The following is a 15,943-nucleotide window of genomic DNA, read 5'->3' on the forward strand; positions in this document are numbered from 1 at the left end:
TTTGCTTTGGATTCCCAGGAGACCTGGTCCAGGTGAACATCCTGGAGAGGGCACCTGCAGGCCCTGGAGCTCCCCACATTCCCTCTGGACCCAGCGTTCTGTTTCTTTCCTTCTGAACCAAAGGACAACATCATTCCACTGGGACCTCCCCAGAGAGGCCCAAATGTCCCATTCAAGAGAGGTGAGGGCACAGGCCCTGGGCAGGGCTCTGATGAGGGGTGCAGCAGGCTCCATTGAGTAATGGGGAATTAGCTGAGGGGTCTGCATGGACTTCCTACTCCCCTGGTCACTCCTCCCACACAAAGCAAGGCTTCTCCAGAACCTTGCTGTTCTCTCCTTGGGTGCTGGACACATCCCTTACCTCATCATGGCTAGGCTATAGTCCCTAGTTAGTCAATCAAACACTCACCTAGGAGTTGCTGAGAAGGTATCGTGTAGATACCGGTCATTACTGTCATTCCTTGGCTTTGGTGGGACATTGGTTCCTGGATTCCCACTCCCTTCCAAAAAAAAAAAAAAAAAAAAAAAAATCTGTAGATGCTCAAATCCCTTATATAAAATGGCATAGTGTTTGTATGTTATCTGTGCACATCCTCTGGTATATTTTAAATCATTTCTAGGTGACTTATAATACCCAATGCATTGTAAATGCTATGTAAATACCTATACTGTATTGTTAAATTTTTTTTCAAAGAAATTTTGTTTAAATTTTGATATCAGGGATTGAACCCAGGGTTGCTTAATGACCAGGTCACATCCCCAGCCCTTTTAATATTTTATTTAGAGACAGGGTCTCACTGAATTGCTTGGGGTCTCACTAAATTGCTGAGGCTGGCTTTGAACTTGTGATCCTTCTGCTTCAGCCTCCTGAGCCACTGGGATTACAGGCGTGTGCCACTGTGCCTGGACTTTTTTTCAAATATTTCCCACCTGCAATTGGTTGAATTCACAGATGCAGAGCCTATGGTCAGAGGGCTGACCATAATGTCTACCATCAGTTGACCTTAAATAAAGATTACCTTCAATAACCTGGGTGGGCCTTAATTAATCAGTTGAAAAGAATAGGGCTGAGGCTTCCTTGGGGGTGGGGGGAAAATTCCACCTGTAGACTGCAGCCTCTGCCAGAGAGTGCCAGTCTGTACTCTCAGCAACCCACGCTATGTATTTCTGCCTTGCCTGACCAGCCCCCACAGTATGTAAGCCAATTTTTACAACCAATCTCTCAATATCTTCCTCCTCCTGGTTCTGTTTCTTGGGTGGAATTCTATCTGAGGCAGGTGGGCTGGGGAAGCTCCTGTGCCCGGGACAGGCAGGAGGACTGGCAGTGTCCGTGTGTGGGCGTGTGCTGCATGGCAGGCAGGGTGCTGAGACATTTGTCATATTTAACTCACATCAGATATCATAAGAACTATTACCCCCATTTTATAGATGAGGCAACTGAGGCCCACAGGCGTTATTTAACTGAAATCATTCAGCCTGCTGCAGGTCTGGATCAGAAGCTCCTAGCTCGAGGCATAACTTTTTTTTTTTTTTTTTTGGTACTGTTTTGGAACTCTGGGGCACATAACCACCAAGTCACATCCTCAGTCCTTTTTTGTATTTTATTTAGAGACAGGGTCTCGCTGAGTTGCTTAGGGCCTTGCTGAGTTGCTGGGGCTGGCTTTGAACCTGCGATCCTCCTGCTTCAGCCTCTTGAGCTGTGAGGCATCAGTTCTTACTGGTTGGTGAAGTCATGGATCCCTCTTCTGATTGATTCTTTCAAATGCATAAAATTAAATGCACAAGATTACCAAGGAAATCATTTAAAACATTATCAAAATATTTAAAACACTTTGGCTGTGGTGCCATACACCTATAATCCCAGTTACTTGAAAGGCTGAAAAAATATGATAAAATTAAATATATATACATAATTTGATTGTTATGGTTATCACTATTGTTATTCGCAGTAGTAGGGATTGAACTCACAGGCACTTTACCACTGAGCTACATCCCCAGTCCTTTTTATTTTGATACAGGGTCTTGCTAAGTGGCTAAGGCTGGCCTTGAACTTGGTAATCCTCTTTCCTCAGCCTCCCAAGTATCTGGGATTGCAGGCATGCACTACCACACCAGGTTTATATGTATATATTTTAAAACACACATTTATGACAAGGTAACTTGTGCAAAATGTTTTCCCTAGGGCCTCCTTCATGAAACAGGCAAGCTCTTTACCTTTGAGCTGCACCCCCAGACCCCATATGATTTTTATTAATGCATTCCGTTAGACTATGGAGGGTCTGCATGTCATGTATCTATAGTGATTATCCCAGCCATGAGAGTTCCTGTGATTCTTCCTGGTGACAGTCATGTGTACCGCTAACCCTACTTTGGCCCCTTGCTTACCTTCCCAATGGAAGGAAATGCCACGTTGTGTTAGAGGGCCATTGTCATAAAAATGTCTTTTTTCTCCATCCGGGTTTGCAGACCCAAGGATCCCCGACGTGGGCCCCCCATCACCCCTGTGGAGCTGCTGTGTGGCTGCGGTGGCACACGTTCATGGAGTTGGAGCCCCAGGCACCCAGCAGTCATGCTCCCTTTCCCCATTCCAGGACTGCGATGGGCCCAAGGCGGGGGGTCCCAGGAGAGGACACAGACTGCTCCCGAGGGTCCAGTCGTCCTGCTCTGACTCCCGGGGACCCAGACCTGGGCCCTGGTATTCTCCACACGTCCCTGGGGTCATTCAGAGACCTGGCTCTGAGGCTGCCCTGTAGACCCTCCCGGTGTCTGTCCCCACAGCTGCGCTTGGCCAGTTGCTCACTCTCCTGCATGCAGAGCGGCTTTGCCACTGACTTGCAGCCTCAGAAGATGACAAGGCAGTGTCTCGGGGTTGGGGACCTGGAAGGGCCAGGGGGAAAGATAAGCTGCCCTGGGTGCTTGGCTGCCCACCCATGCCCCGTCTGGAATTGGGGGTCCCATACGGCAGCTGGGGAGGTTCTCTGCATCTCCACAAAACAACCAAGCAGATCCTGATGAAAATCAATCTCCCAGCACACCTACCCCGGCCTTTTGCCATCATCTCTCTGAGAAGGAAGGGGACAAGGAACCCAAATGCACAAATGCCATCGTGGGCCAGGCACTTGACTACCCAATCTTACAACAGCACCTCATATGATGATTCTATAATCCTAGCTTCATAGGAGAGGAAACCCAGGCGCAGAGAGGGTGCCACCCAGCAATGAGAGGCCAGGATCACTTTCTGGTCCACCTTGGCCCATCCCTAGTGCTCAGTTGCCAGGCTGCATGGAGCAGCTGCTATCATGCAGAAGTCTTCTAGCATACTAATTCAGACTAAAGTGTTGGTGGCTGCTATTACTCTGCCTTGGGTATTTGTGTTTTAAAGGGGCTTCAGACAGCTTGCTGAACTCAACACTCGGAGAGTGGCTCTATCATGTGACACACAGACTGCCTGAATCAGAGGCCTGAGAGGTCAGGGGCTGGAGAGTCTGAGAGGGCCCACACTTGCAGGAGAGGGCGGGGTGCGGGGGGAACTTCCCTCCATGTTCATTCCTCGTTCTCAATCCAAGAGGCACCCACTCGGTATGTCCTCCTGCCCAAACCTGCTCCACCCACTGGGGGCCTTCTGAAACGGTGTCACAATGATCAGACCCTCCTAATAATGAAAGGCAACAGACTTCCAGGGGGTGCCAGGAACCTTTCCAAGTGCTGGCCACATGTGAACTCTGTTCATTTCTGCAGCAGTTTCATGGGGGTATGTGCTAGTTTCATCCCCATTTCACAGATCAGGAATCAGTGTCACAGAGACATTAGGGACTCCCTGAAGGAAACACAGCTGGTCAATGGCAGAGTCAAGTTCAGAACTCCAGCAAGAATGTTCTGCTGCTCCAGAAGACCCCGCCAACCACATCAGTGACCCGGCATGGTCACAGTCCTAAAAAAGTCATCCAGTGGAACAAACAAAAACATTATGACCCAGAGTTTCCAAAACTAATTTTACCCCCAGATACTTTTTTTTTTTTTTTCTCTCCAGGGTGAAAAACACTTTGGGAATTGCTGCCTTGTCCTCAAGTGGACCCCAGTGGTACTCAGCCCTTTGATTGGGGTGTGAGTTTTTCTGATTCCTGATAACCCCCGAATTAGGCCTGCTGGGTGGCTGTCTTCTTATAGGACTGCACCCCCCCCCCCAAATGAATCTGCAAGGATCATGTGTTCCTCCCCAGTACTTTATAAACCAAGAAAATACAAACTGTGGTAGAGGTTGACGAAGCCCCTCTGATGTTGTCAAAGCTGAATGTTCAGCCTTGTGATTGATTTCTCTTTCTCCTGCCGGGGATGAGAAATGAGTGTGGAGAGGGTTAGTGTTTCCCTCATTATAAAGCAGTAATTCATGGGAAGTGTGTGTGTATGGGTGTATGTATGTTCATGTGTGTATATGCATGTGTGCATATGTGTATGTGTGTGTGTGCATGTGTGTGTGTATGGCAAAGTAGGTGCACAGAGTAGCCAAGAGGTAGGGATAGGGAGTCAGAGAGGACAGTCCCTCTCAGTGTCTCAACTTTGGCCCAGCCAGAGAGGAGGTCCTAGTTAGGGAAAAGGCCCATATGGAGTGTCTGAGGTTTCCACACAACTTTGGCCTCACATCCGAGCCAGGCAACCTGAGCTAATTCTCTGGGTAGCTGAAACCCGATTCCTGATTCCTTCCTGCCAAAGGAAGTCCCACAGCCCAGCTCTTAGCACCACGGACAGCGGCGGGCCTGGCAGGTGCCTGCAGGGACCTCAGTTACTCCTGGAGCAGGTGGAGTTGGGGGTGGTTGGGGGAGAAGGGGTGGGGGTGGGCTGAGATTCAAAGCATCACAGATGTTCTTGTATGCATAGTTGGGTCCTAGAAGGACTCACTGCCGTTTGCCTGTCCCTGATCCACCATATCGACAGAGGGTCCTAGAGGGTGTTGATAAGTGCTGAAGGTGGTGTGCCCACGTCCCCAGGAGTGCAGACACAACTGAGGCCCAGCCACACAGTGGCACTGCGTGGCTTGGACTGCCTGCCTTGTCTGTCTGCGTCTCAGGGCCCGGATGGGTCTTCTGTGCCTTGTGCTCAGCTGCTGCCAGGTTACCTTAGTGCCATGGGAGGCTGAGCCTGTATCCAAGGCCAAGACATGGACCTACAGCCAAGTCTCCCTCTAGGAGAAGGCCATATGGTCTCAGAGGAGCTTTCAAGTAAAAAACCTGCTTCCCCAGAAATCCACAGGTGTGTTGTCAAAACACAGCCATTTGCTTCATTAACAGGACCCTGGAGAACAAACAAACAGCCACACTCCTCTGGTGGCCTCTGGGGCTGCCCAGAGTGAAACACAGCCAAGCCCTGAACTTTCCAGTCTCATTTCGCTCCATCCCTCAAATGCACATTGAGTGCTCATCCCAGAGCCAGCCCTGTGGGGACGAGGACACCAAATGACAGGGCCTTTGCCTGAAGAACATACAGCATCATGGAGAGCAAAGCTGCTCCAGGGAGACAGGATGTCGCAAGAGCCATCTGAGGATTACCACTTGTCACATGTGTCACCTAGCTCTGGGGCATAGGTGATCTGGAAGAGGCAAGGTCTATGTCGGCAGCTGTTACCCAGAAGGCAAAGGGGTAGCTCGGAAAAGTCACTGCATGTGCTTTTCAGCCAGCCACGGGACGGAGTGTTTCTGCTTCCGGCTGGATCCCCCGTGTCTTGCACAAGAAGGAGCTCACTGAGAGCGTGCTACCTGGGGGAGTCATTAAACCACAACTACCTGCCTGCTTGGGGGCTGGGAGAAGTGCAGCTTGAATGGTTGTTCCTCTGGCTGGCAGAGTGTGGGAATGAGACTGGCACCCGGTGGTGGGGGGGGGGCAGCTTCAATTGCTGTCACTGGGGGATTCTGAGACAGCTGTATTTGCAGTTGGGAGTGTCATGGGGGAACTTGAGCCCTGGAGAAAGCAGACCCAGGGACAGCCACAGACTCACTCTTTATGAAACCCCAGCAGAGTCACTTCCTCCGAGGAGAGGTAATTAGCCAGCGCAGCCTCTAAGAGGGCCAGGTGAGCGCTTTCTGGGGCTGGCTGACCCTCTTGACTTAAACGTGTTAGCACTGCTTCTGACTAATGGGCCCGGAGGGCGCCTCCTCATTGGCCACGGAGCAGGGCTGCCTGCACATCTTCAGGAGCTCAGAGCAGGGCATTCTCTCCCAACCCCTGCACGGTGAGCGTCTCAGGAGCTGGAAATGGAAACGGCTGCTTGGGTCACGGTGGCCCCAGCCTTGCAGAACCGTTGGGGGCCTGAGTGCTGAGCCTGGTCCACTCCCTGGCTGTTGACTGTGGGGCACTAGTTCCTGCCTGAAAGGACTGGAGAGGCTGTGGTACCCACACTCGAAAAACACCTAGCTCATTGCTCAGCACAGAGAAGAAAATCTGACTTCCCTTTTCTTTCAGGGTGATCATTCAACGAGCTGTAGGAAGTCTGAGGGGCCAGGAGGCTGGATTGACAAAGAGACCCGCAGGGCAAGGCTTGGCACAGTCCCAACAGCTCAAAAACGCAGCAGCTTGATGGAACACTATTTTCAGGGGTTGGGGACACAGGAGAAGGCTTGATGGGAAGAGTGGCCCATGCAACGTCCCATCGGCACCAGCCTTGCACAAACCCTCTGCCCTGTGTCCCAGACCCCACCTGTGCAGCCCCACCTCCACCATCTGGCCAGGTTGAAATCTCATGTGTCCTTTAAGGTTCTGCTCTTGTTACCCGAAGAAAGCCTTCCTTCATGACTGTGGCTTTCCCTGTCTGAGCTGGGTGGTGGCACAGGACTGTAGTCCCAATGACTCGCGGGAGGCTGAGTCAGGAGGATCACAAGTTGGAGGTTGGCCTGGGAAACTTAAATTTGGAGACCCTTTCTAAAAATTAATCAAAATCAAAATCAAAACCAGAAAGCGTAGGTGCTTTCAAAGCTTTCTGTGTGTCTAGTTTCTCCAACAACTAGATTGCAAGCTCCTTAGCAAAGACATAATCTTTAGGCTTCTCACCCCATCCCAGCACAACGTTCTTCATTGTTAGGTGCTCAATCAAATTCTTTTTTTTTTTTTTCTAAATTAAATAATTAAACAATTCCTGGTTGTTCTTGCTACGGCTAAGCCAATGAAGTTGGTACTCTTTGAAAGATTTCTGTTTCTTTCCATATTTCCAACTGGTGCACTAGAATTCTGTGTAATGGTGGGGATCATTGTTACATATTCATAAGTACAGATAAGATTTCTACTTCTTGGACAAACTGTGACATCAGATCATATACATAAAAGTTTCAAGTCATATAAAAATAATTAGAAATTTAAAAATATTTGCTGGACACTTCCATACTCATGATAGTTTCCGTCCTTTGGGAGGCTTAGCGTTTGGCGGGGAGATAGAGTGACACACACATGAAGGCACTAGCGCCCCCTAGTGGCTGGGAGCTCCAGGTCTGCAGGGTCTCCTGTGTCTTAGGGTGCCAGGATGGCCTGGAGCAAATTTGCAGAAAACTAACATACAAGGATGACCTTTTGCAAAAACATAGATTAATCTTAATTTCCTCATCTGGAAGACAGGGACACATATCTCGGAGTGCTGTGAACATTAAAAGAATTAATAGATCTAAAACACTCTTGGAATAGTACCTGGCACATAGTTGGTGCTCAATAGATATTACCTTTTTTGTGTGTGTGTGGTGAGGTACTTGAATTAAACCCAGGAGCACTTTGCCACTGAGCCACATCCCCAGCTCTTTTTAATTTTTTTGAGACAGGGTCTCTCTAAGTTGCCCTCAAACTTGAGATGCTCCCGCCTCAGCCTCCGGAGTTGCTGGGACTACAGGCGTGTTCCATTGTGATCATCGCCTCTTACTAATATTGTTAAAGTCATGAAACGTTTATTGAGCTTGCTATGAGTCAGATTCTAGGGACCTCGGGCTGCCCCGGCTGTCTCTAGGTCGTTGACCTGCGGTGCTCTGCTGCGTGCTCTCCACCAGCAGGGACATGCTCTCTGTTCTTCTAGCTTTAACTCACCTCCTTCATCTCCCAACAGGCTTCTTCCACTCCATTTCTCTCCCCTTTCTTATCCAAGCTTCTTGAGGATTGTGTGGACGCCCTGTTTCCATTTCCTCACCTCATTTCGCTCTTCAATCTGCCACGCACGTTCCAGTTTGTCTCCACTATTCAACTGAACGGGCTCTTGCTAGGGCGGTGTGTTGGGTGGCCCACCTGGTGAGCACACGGTGTCCTCCCTGCCACACACCTAATGACATCTCTCTTGCCATCTCCAGTGGTTTCCTCTTTGTCCTCGCTTTCCTGTACCTCTCGGCAGCTTTCCAAACAACTGGTTCTATCTCCCTTCTTGAAATACTCTCCTCTGTGAGCCACGCCCCTCCCTTCCTCCCTTCCCTTTCCCTTCCTTCCCCTGGTTGCGTCTTCTCCTCCTCTGCCCCTCTTCAGAAGGATGATGTCCCCCAGAACCAGTGCTTCCCCTCCCTCTTCCTCTCTTCCCTTCCACCCTCCACTCCCAGGCCTACAAATATTATCTGTTATCCTGAAAACTCTCTGGGCATGTCTCCATTTAGTGACCTCACCTTTGGGTATCAGATACATGTCCCCTGGCCACGTGATGTCTTCATTCAGATATGTCACTGGTGTCTCAAAGTTAATATTTGCCCAATGGAGCTCACAATTCCACCATCCATCTCCTATAATTTGTTCTTCCCCAAATATCTCCCTTCCCATGTTCGTTCATCCAGTTGTGCTCAGGCCAGATCTTAAAAGATAACCTTGATATTTTTTTTCCCTCTTCCTCTCCTCCTAAAGCTTCCATATTAAATCTATCAGCAAGACTCATGAATTCTGTGTTTAAAACATGGCTGGAATTCACCTACTTCTCTTGTACTATCCCAAACCAAGCCCGCATTGATTACCTTTTGTCTGGATTATGGGATAGCTTTCAAACTGGATTCCTCATTTTCATTCCCTCCCTCACATCTATAAACCACACAACAGCCAAAGTGATCTTTGCAAAATGTAAATGGCATCACGTCACCCTCTCCCCACCCCACACATTTTTAAGCTGCTTCAAGGGTTCTCAGTTGCATTCTGGATAAAAGCCATACCTTTCATCACAGACTCTGTCTCAGTCAGCTCTCCAATACTATAACAAATACCTGAAATAAACAAACTTACAAAGAAAAAAGGTTCATTTTGGCAAACAGTTTTGGAGGTTTTCATCTATGGCTAGTTGATCTGTGGTGAGGCAGCATATCATGGTGGCAGCATGTGACAGAACTGTTTACCTTGTGGCTAGGATGCCAAAAAGAAAAAGGAAAAGATCAGCATCTCATATTCCCCTTCAAGAATACCTCCTTCCAATGACCTAAAACCTCTCACTAGGCCCCACCTGTTAAAGTTTCCACTACTTCCCAGTAGCGCCAAGGGTCAGGGACCAAACCTCTAAGAACTCATGGGCCTTGTGGGGCTGCATTCATTCAAGCCATACCAGACTCCAAGGCTAACATGATCTTGGCTGTGTCTGGCTCCCTGACCACACCTCATGCCACGTCCCCCCTTGGGGATAGAAGCAGGAGATTAGGGGGTGTATTCCAGAGGACACCTCTAAAGAGCTTACAGTCTAGTTGGGAGCACAGATCTGATTGGGAGAAAGCATGTCAACAGCCATACTCAATAGCAGCTGTTTAGGTGCAAACCCAAGTGGTACAGGAGGAAAGGCATGCGGGAGTGGAGGGACTGTGGTAGGACAGCTGAAATGGAAGAGACCACAACTGTTGGGTCCGTCAATACCACTGAACAAATGACTGACATAATACACCAATAAATGACAAGATTCCTGTCCTCCGGATCTCACAGCCTGGTGGGCAGTGATAACAAGGAAACAAATGTTTGGTCATAGGACATGTGATGACAGAGTCACATTCTAAGTACTCTAAAGGGTGCGTGGGCAGGAATGGTCAGCTCTGCTTAGAGAAGAGTCGAGAGAGACTTCAGACAAGGAGGGGACATGTTGCTGGGATTTAAAGGAAAATTAGGAGTACGCAGGGGACAGACACGGCAGGTTGAAGATCTTATAGCATTGGTGAACCAAGAGTGGGTTAGTTGCTCCCGACCTTACAGTGTAGGATTGAATGTTAAATGTCATAGCCACAGGGCTTTGTGAGGGGAGGAGTGGAGGTGACTGGTTGGCACCCAGTAGGTTGAGAACGGTTGTTAATAGAAGGACGCTCACTGGGTTACTAAAGGCAATTTAAGACAGATACGAGTCACAACTGGGCCTTGAAATGTGAAATTGTGGTCTAAATGAAAGGCAGTATGCTAATAAGGGTCATAATTAATATGGATGAGAAGATAGTCACTGATGACGAAACCACTGAGGAGGGGCAGAAGTCCGGTGGATGAGGAGGTGTGTCGGACCCTCCAGCCGGCCACTCTGTCTGGGCCTGCCATATTCGAGGGAGGGAGGGCAGGGGAAGGACTTCCGGACTCACAGCTTGTGGGGAGGAACCTGTCTGCCCTCCCCTGCCCTGGCAGCTGCTGGAACTGCCCCCTGGTGGAGGGCTGGCCTTGGAGCAGGGACTTCTGCCCTGCCAGTCAAAGGTGAGCCCAGGATGCTGATCCCCAGGAGCACGGCTTTGCCCTGTTCTGCACAGGTGAAAGCCCAGGTTTCTATCATTTGCTCCACCTTGCTTCCACCCATCCCAGATCTTGGGAGGGCAAGGCCACTGGGATTCCTGGACCATGATCTGCAGGCCTGAGAATTCAAATGGAGCCAGTATCTGCCTGGAAAATGTTTACCTGTGTGGAACTGGTGATTGGCAATTCCCTGAGGTGTACTGATAAGAGTGAAGCAATGAAGTCTGGGGGGACGAGGGAGGGACAGGACAGCTTTCTCTGCTTTAGAACATGTGAAAATGATCTTTACGCCTCTCTCTTCTTTTCACCATAAACCCCTCTAGGCCACTCTGCTTCCTGTCCACCTGTCTCATTTTAGTGGTCATCAGCCTGACAGTGAGGGTCTAAAGCAACACGGGTTAATAATAATAGCTAACCTTCCTCTGAGCCAGCTATTGTTCTAAGCCCTTTATGTTAATTAGCTCATTTAATCCTCTCAGAAAATTCTGAAGTAGATACTTTTCTTACTCCCATTCTATTTGCATGAAAACAGGCTCAGAGAGCTGGAACCATTTGCTCAAGGCCATTTAGACCAGATTTACAGAGCCAGGTTTAGAACTGGGCAGTGTGGTTCCTGAAATTATCCTCCTTCCTAGGCGTGGTGGTTGGGGAACTCTTGAGAATCAGGAAGCCAGCCCAGAGTGGTGGCGCACGCCTGTAATCCCAGTGGCTCAGCTCAGGAGGCTGAGGCAGGAGGACTGTGGATTCAAAACCAGCCTCAGCAATTTGGCAAGGCCCTAAGCAACTCAGCGAGACTCTGTCTCAAAATAAAATGTAAAAAGGTGAGGGGAGATGGCTCAGTGGTGAAGCGCCCCTTCTGTACCAGTTCAATCCCTGGTACAGAAAACAAAAACCAAAACCAAACCCAGGAAGCCAATGAGGAATATGGCCAAGAGCCACTTGGTGCTAGGTTCTGAGAGCCCCTAGTTTTGGTGAAAGAATATTCTAAGTCTTTCCTATGGGTGGAGCACACAGGGAAAACACCTTACATTTTCATAGCCTTGGTTTTCTCATCTGGATTGTGTGAAAATAATCATTAATCCATTGAGAGGAATAAATGAAAAAGCCCATGCAAAGTGCCTGACTCATAGTAGGTGCCCCCAAAATATGGATTCCTTCTCCCTCCCTCCCTCCTAGGTCAACTCGGCTTCAGGCGAGGCTCAGTCATTCTTTCCATGAGCATTTACTGAAGGCTTACCCACTGTGGGACCTTTCCCTGTTTCCTGGGAATTAAGATAGAGACTGTAGCCCTGTGAAGTGGAGGTGGAGGGTGGGGTATGACCCGGAGCGACAGAAATGGATCAACTAATCCATGAGAGCACAGTGACAAATTAATGAATGTTCTTTTTAAAGCAATAGCCCCAGGAGAGTGCACCCAACGGTTGTTCCGGAGAGGTTCCTGCTCCAGAGACTCAACAGCCCTTGGGTGCCCCTCCTAGGCCTGGGGGCTTCCCTCCTGTCAGGGGGTGCTGGAGTAAGAGCCCAGCTTTTAGGAAAACAGAGTCTCAGAGAAAAGAATGATCTGCCAAAGTCATACAGCTCCTCAGGGCACAAGCAGAACCAGAAGCGGGGCTTTCCCTTCCTTTTTTCCTTTCCTCCCTCTCCTCTCCTTCCCTCTCTTTCCCTTGCTTCCTCCCTCCCTTCCTCCTTTTCTGGTGCTGGGGGGTGAACCCAGGGCCTAGGGCATGCCAGGCAAGCACCTTACCACTAAGGAGCGCCCCAGCCCCAGGCCTTTCATTTCCTGTCTGGAGGTCTTTCCAACCCAGGAAAGGTCTCCATTTCTTCTGTTATCCTCACAGCTGCATTGGAGAGGAATAATTCGGCTCTAATTTGGAGCCACAGTTTATTCAAAAGTTTGGCTGAAAATAGTTTGGGAGTATTTTTTTTTTTTAAATAACTAACCCCCCCCCCCAATACCACCACCAGAGGAGGAGGAAGCTAGGAATATTCGAGGGAACTTGTCCATGTATCTATCTACCTAGGAGATAGGCAGGGCTGGTGGCAAGGCTCCCAGTAGGAACTGAGGGCACCAAACTTGAATGCTATATCACCACCAAGTGCTGGTGTCAAATATTTGCATTTGCAAGGGAACTTTATACACAGGACAAATGCCAGACACTTTCGATGGAAGATAAGGTATAAAGCTAACAGATTTCTGTACTGGGGGCTTTGAGCTTTGCAAAGTATCCTTTGGAGAATTGGTGGGGATGCAGCGCTGAGGCCTGCTTGAAGTTTGGAGTCTTCAGTCCGAAAGACTGTCCAGGGACAAGATTCATTCAGTTCTGAAGTAACTCCGGGGGCTTTCAGAAGGCCCTTTCCTGCAGGGGCCGGGGGCCAGGACTTTTCCGATGAAGGTCTGGTCCTGTTTCGGCTGGGCGATGGATTAGGTGACCCCCACCTCCAAAGGATTTTGTAGGCTTTGGGATTCTGAGTGACTGCGCGGCCATGTGGGGGTGCCTGTGTGCGCCCCGCGACAGCGCAAGTGGGTGTTTGTGCTCCCTGATCGGTGGGAGGCGCGTGAGTGTGGCCGCCGGTGGGTGTGTCTGTGGCGCCCCAGCTGGGGGCTGCGCCCGTTGCGCCCACTTGTGGCTCCCGGGCGCCGCCCGGAGGAACCCAGCCTTTGCCGCTTCTACCGAGGACGCCACGGGATAGGAGGAGGACTGGAGGCTGATGACATGAGGGCGCCGTCTCCCGAGTGATGGCAGCGCGCGCTGCCTCGCCGCCTCCGCCGCTCAGCCCCGGACTCCTTACGTCAGGGTAGCTGGGTCCCCCCTCCGCGCGGGAGCCAGCGAGCAGCGGGAGAGCAGAGCAGAGCGCGCCGCGGAGCCGGGGCGCCCTCACCGCGTGCGGAGCCCAGCCCAGCCTAACCCCGCAAGAAGAAGCGCCGCGGATTCGTCGCCGGACGCCACTCTCCGATCCGGCACTCCCCGGCCTCTGCCGCCCGGACCCGTGGGGCGCCGGGCTCTTTCCGTGCGCCCCCCGCCATGCGCGCCGGGCTCCGTGGGTCTCCTCAGCAGCCCCAGTGCGGTGGGCACGGGAGCCCAGGCCGGGGCACCTCTTCCTGAAGTAGTTGGGTGGCCGGTGCAGGGGGTCGCCACGTCGGGGGCGCGGCCGGGACCCGCGGAGTTGGCCCCCGAGCTCGGGGAGCGGGGCCACCCGCGCCGCCCCACCATTACCTCCCCGGGAGGCAAGGAGGAGCTGGTGGCGGTTGCCTCCCGGCTGTGGCAGCGGCGGCGGCGCGCCTGCCTGGCGGCCGTCGGCGTACTCTTGGCCATGGCGCTCGGGCTGCTCATCGCCGTGCCGCTGCTGCTGCAGGCGGCGCCCCCCGGAGCAGCGCACTACGAGATGATGGGCACCTGCCGCATGATCTGCGACCCATACACCGCCGCACCCGGCGGGGGACCCGCGGGCGCCAAGGCGCCGCCGCCGGGACCCAGCACCGCCGCCCTGGAAGTCATGCAGGACCTCAGCGCCAACCCTCCACCTCCCTTTATCCAGGGACCCAAGGGTGACCCGGGGCGACCCGGCAAGCCAGGGCCGCGGGGTCCCCCTGGAGAGCCGGGTCCACCGGGACCCAGGGGTCCCCCGGGGGAGAAGGGCGACTCGGGACGACCAGGGCTGCCCGGGCTGCAGCTGACAACCGGAGCGGCTGGCGGCGTCGGAGTGGTGGGCGGCGGAGCCGGGGGCGGTGGCGACTCAGAGGGAGAAGTGACCAGCGCGCTGAGCGCCGCCTTCAGCGGTCCTAAGATCGCCTTCTACGTGGGACTCAAGAGCCCCCATGAGGGTTACGAGGTGCTCAAGTTCGACGACGTGGTCACCAATCTCGGCAATCACTACGACCCCACCACAGGCAAGTTCAGCTGCCAGGTTCGCGGCATCTACTTCTTCACCTACCACATCCTCATGCGAGGCGGCGACGGCACCAGCATGTGGGCGGACCTCTGCAAGAACGGGCAGGTCAGTAATTGCCATCCGTGTTGGGCCCCACACAGACCCTCGCCCGGGTCCCGAACCGCCCAGGAAACCAGTCCCTTTCTCCCTATTTGCGAGCGCTGGAGTAAGCTCTGGGAAGGAGTGCGCTGCTGGGCCACTGCGTCCCTTTCCCCAACATTTTCGGGCAGCACTTACGCCAACGTAGCGCTAGAGGTTGGGCCTGGAGCGCGGAGACCCTGGTACCCAGTCTGCATTTCCCCAGATACTTGCGTCCCAGCCTGCAACCGCACCGGCTCTTCGGAAAACTGTTTTCTTTAGCTCCCAGGTTGCACGTAAACCGCCTCTTGCCCTCTAGCTTCCTTCCCTCTCGTCCCTAGCCTTTGGTTCCCACCCTTTCACACCGGGTCCGTGTTTACGAAGTCCCCTCTCGCCCTCTTTTCGGGACTTGCCAGCTGCGGGGGTCGGGGTCGGGGGGTGGAGGGGAGGAGAGGACCGGGCAGGAGTCGCTAAATTGGAGAGAGCGGGGAGCTGGGGTGGGACTGTGGACGCACAAGGCCTGGCAGGGGGCGCGCACGGTGGGGGCGGGGCAAGGGCTTAGGAAGAGGTGCTCGGGTTCATCGCTCCCACGGTTTTCCTTCAGGTTCGGGCCAGCGCCATCGCGCAGGACGCGGACCAAAACTACGACTATGCCAGTAACAGCGTGGTGCTGCACCTCGATTCAGGGGACGAGGTGTACGTGAAGCTGGACGGCGGGAAGGCGCACGGAGGCAATAACAACAAGTACAGCACGTTCTCGGGCTTTCTTCTGTACCCGGATTAGGGGCGCAGAGGGCGCGAGGCGGGGTAGCTTCAAGCCGCCCTGTCTCCACCCGGGCGCGCGGCTCTTTGGTGAGGGCCACTTTTCGCTTCATGACACTTCCTGACATCTCCGTTGGAAAAGACACACCCCTGCTGTCCTCCTTGCCCCGCTCCCAGTCTCAGTGTGGCTGCAACTTACCACCATGCTGCAGGCGGTGCCCCTGGTTCTTGTGCCCAATCCGGGGAGGGAGAGGGGGGACGCCCAAGTGGCGAGCTGAGCGTGAACCCGAGCCCTCGCGGCAGTTGCGCTCAGACTTTGCAAATGTGATTGGACTGGACAGGCCGCGCCAGAGCCTGCCCTCTTTCAGACCCCCCTCTTCCTCCTCCCAGTGCCCCCAGGCCAAGGGCTCTAGGCCCAGGCCAGGGAGATTGGCCAAAGTGAGCACCGGCTCCCTGGGGCCTCCTTTGTGACCCGAAACACTCGTGCAGATTTTCCTGT

General features: G+C 52.5%; 1 protein-coding gene across 2 annotated transcripts; it reads left to right on the top strand.

Annotated features, from left to right (window-relative positions):
- The first annotated feature begins 13,986 nt into the window (after positions 1-13,986).
- C1ql2 (complement C1q like 2) lies at positions 13,987-15,466 on the top strand. 2 transcript variants are annotated; one of them, XM_076866517.2, is made up of 3 exons: positions 13,987-14,370; positions 14,416-14,670; positions 15,287-15,466. In XM_076866517.2, exons 1-3 carry the CDS (start codon positions 13,987-13,989, stop codon positions 15,464-15,466), a joined length of 819 nt encoding a protein of 272 aa, XP_076722632.1. The 2 variants fall into 2 exon arrangements, with proteins under 2 accessions (XP_076722632.1, XP_076722631.1); XM_076866516.2 differs by having other exon boundaries at positions 13,987-14,670.
- The last annotated feature ends 477 nt before the right edge of the window (positions 15,467-15,943 follow it).

This window comes from Callospermophilus lateralis, chromosome 9 (genome assembly GCF_048772815.1).
Source record: "Callospermophilus lateralis isolate mCalLat2 chromosome 9, mCalLat2.hap1, whole genome shotgun sequence".
NCBI lineage: Eukaryota > Metazoa > Chordata > Mammalia > Rodentia > Sciuridae > Callospermophilus > Callospermophilus lateralis.

What these genes read in the sequence shown, in the direction of transcription:
- C1ql2 (XM_076866516.2), top strand. Translation starts at nt 13,987, where the DNA reads ATGGCGCTCGGGCTGCTCATCGCCGTGCCGCTGCTGCTGCAGGCGGCG. An exon ending in ACCTCTGCAAGAACGGGCAG is followed by an intron (nt 14,671 to 15,286) that starts GTCAGTAATTGC and finishes GTTTTCCTTCAG; the next exon opens with GTTCGGGCCAGCGCCATCGC.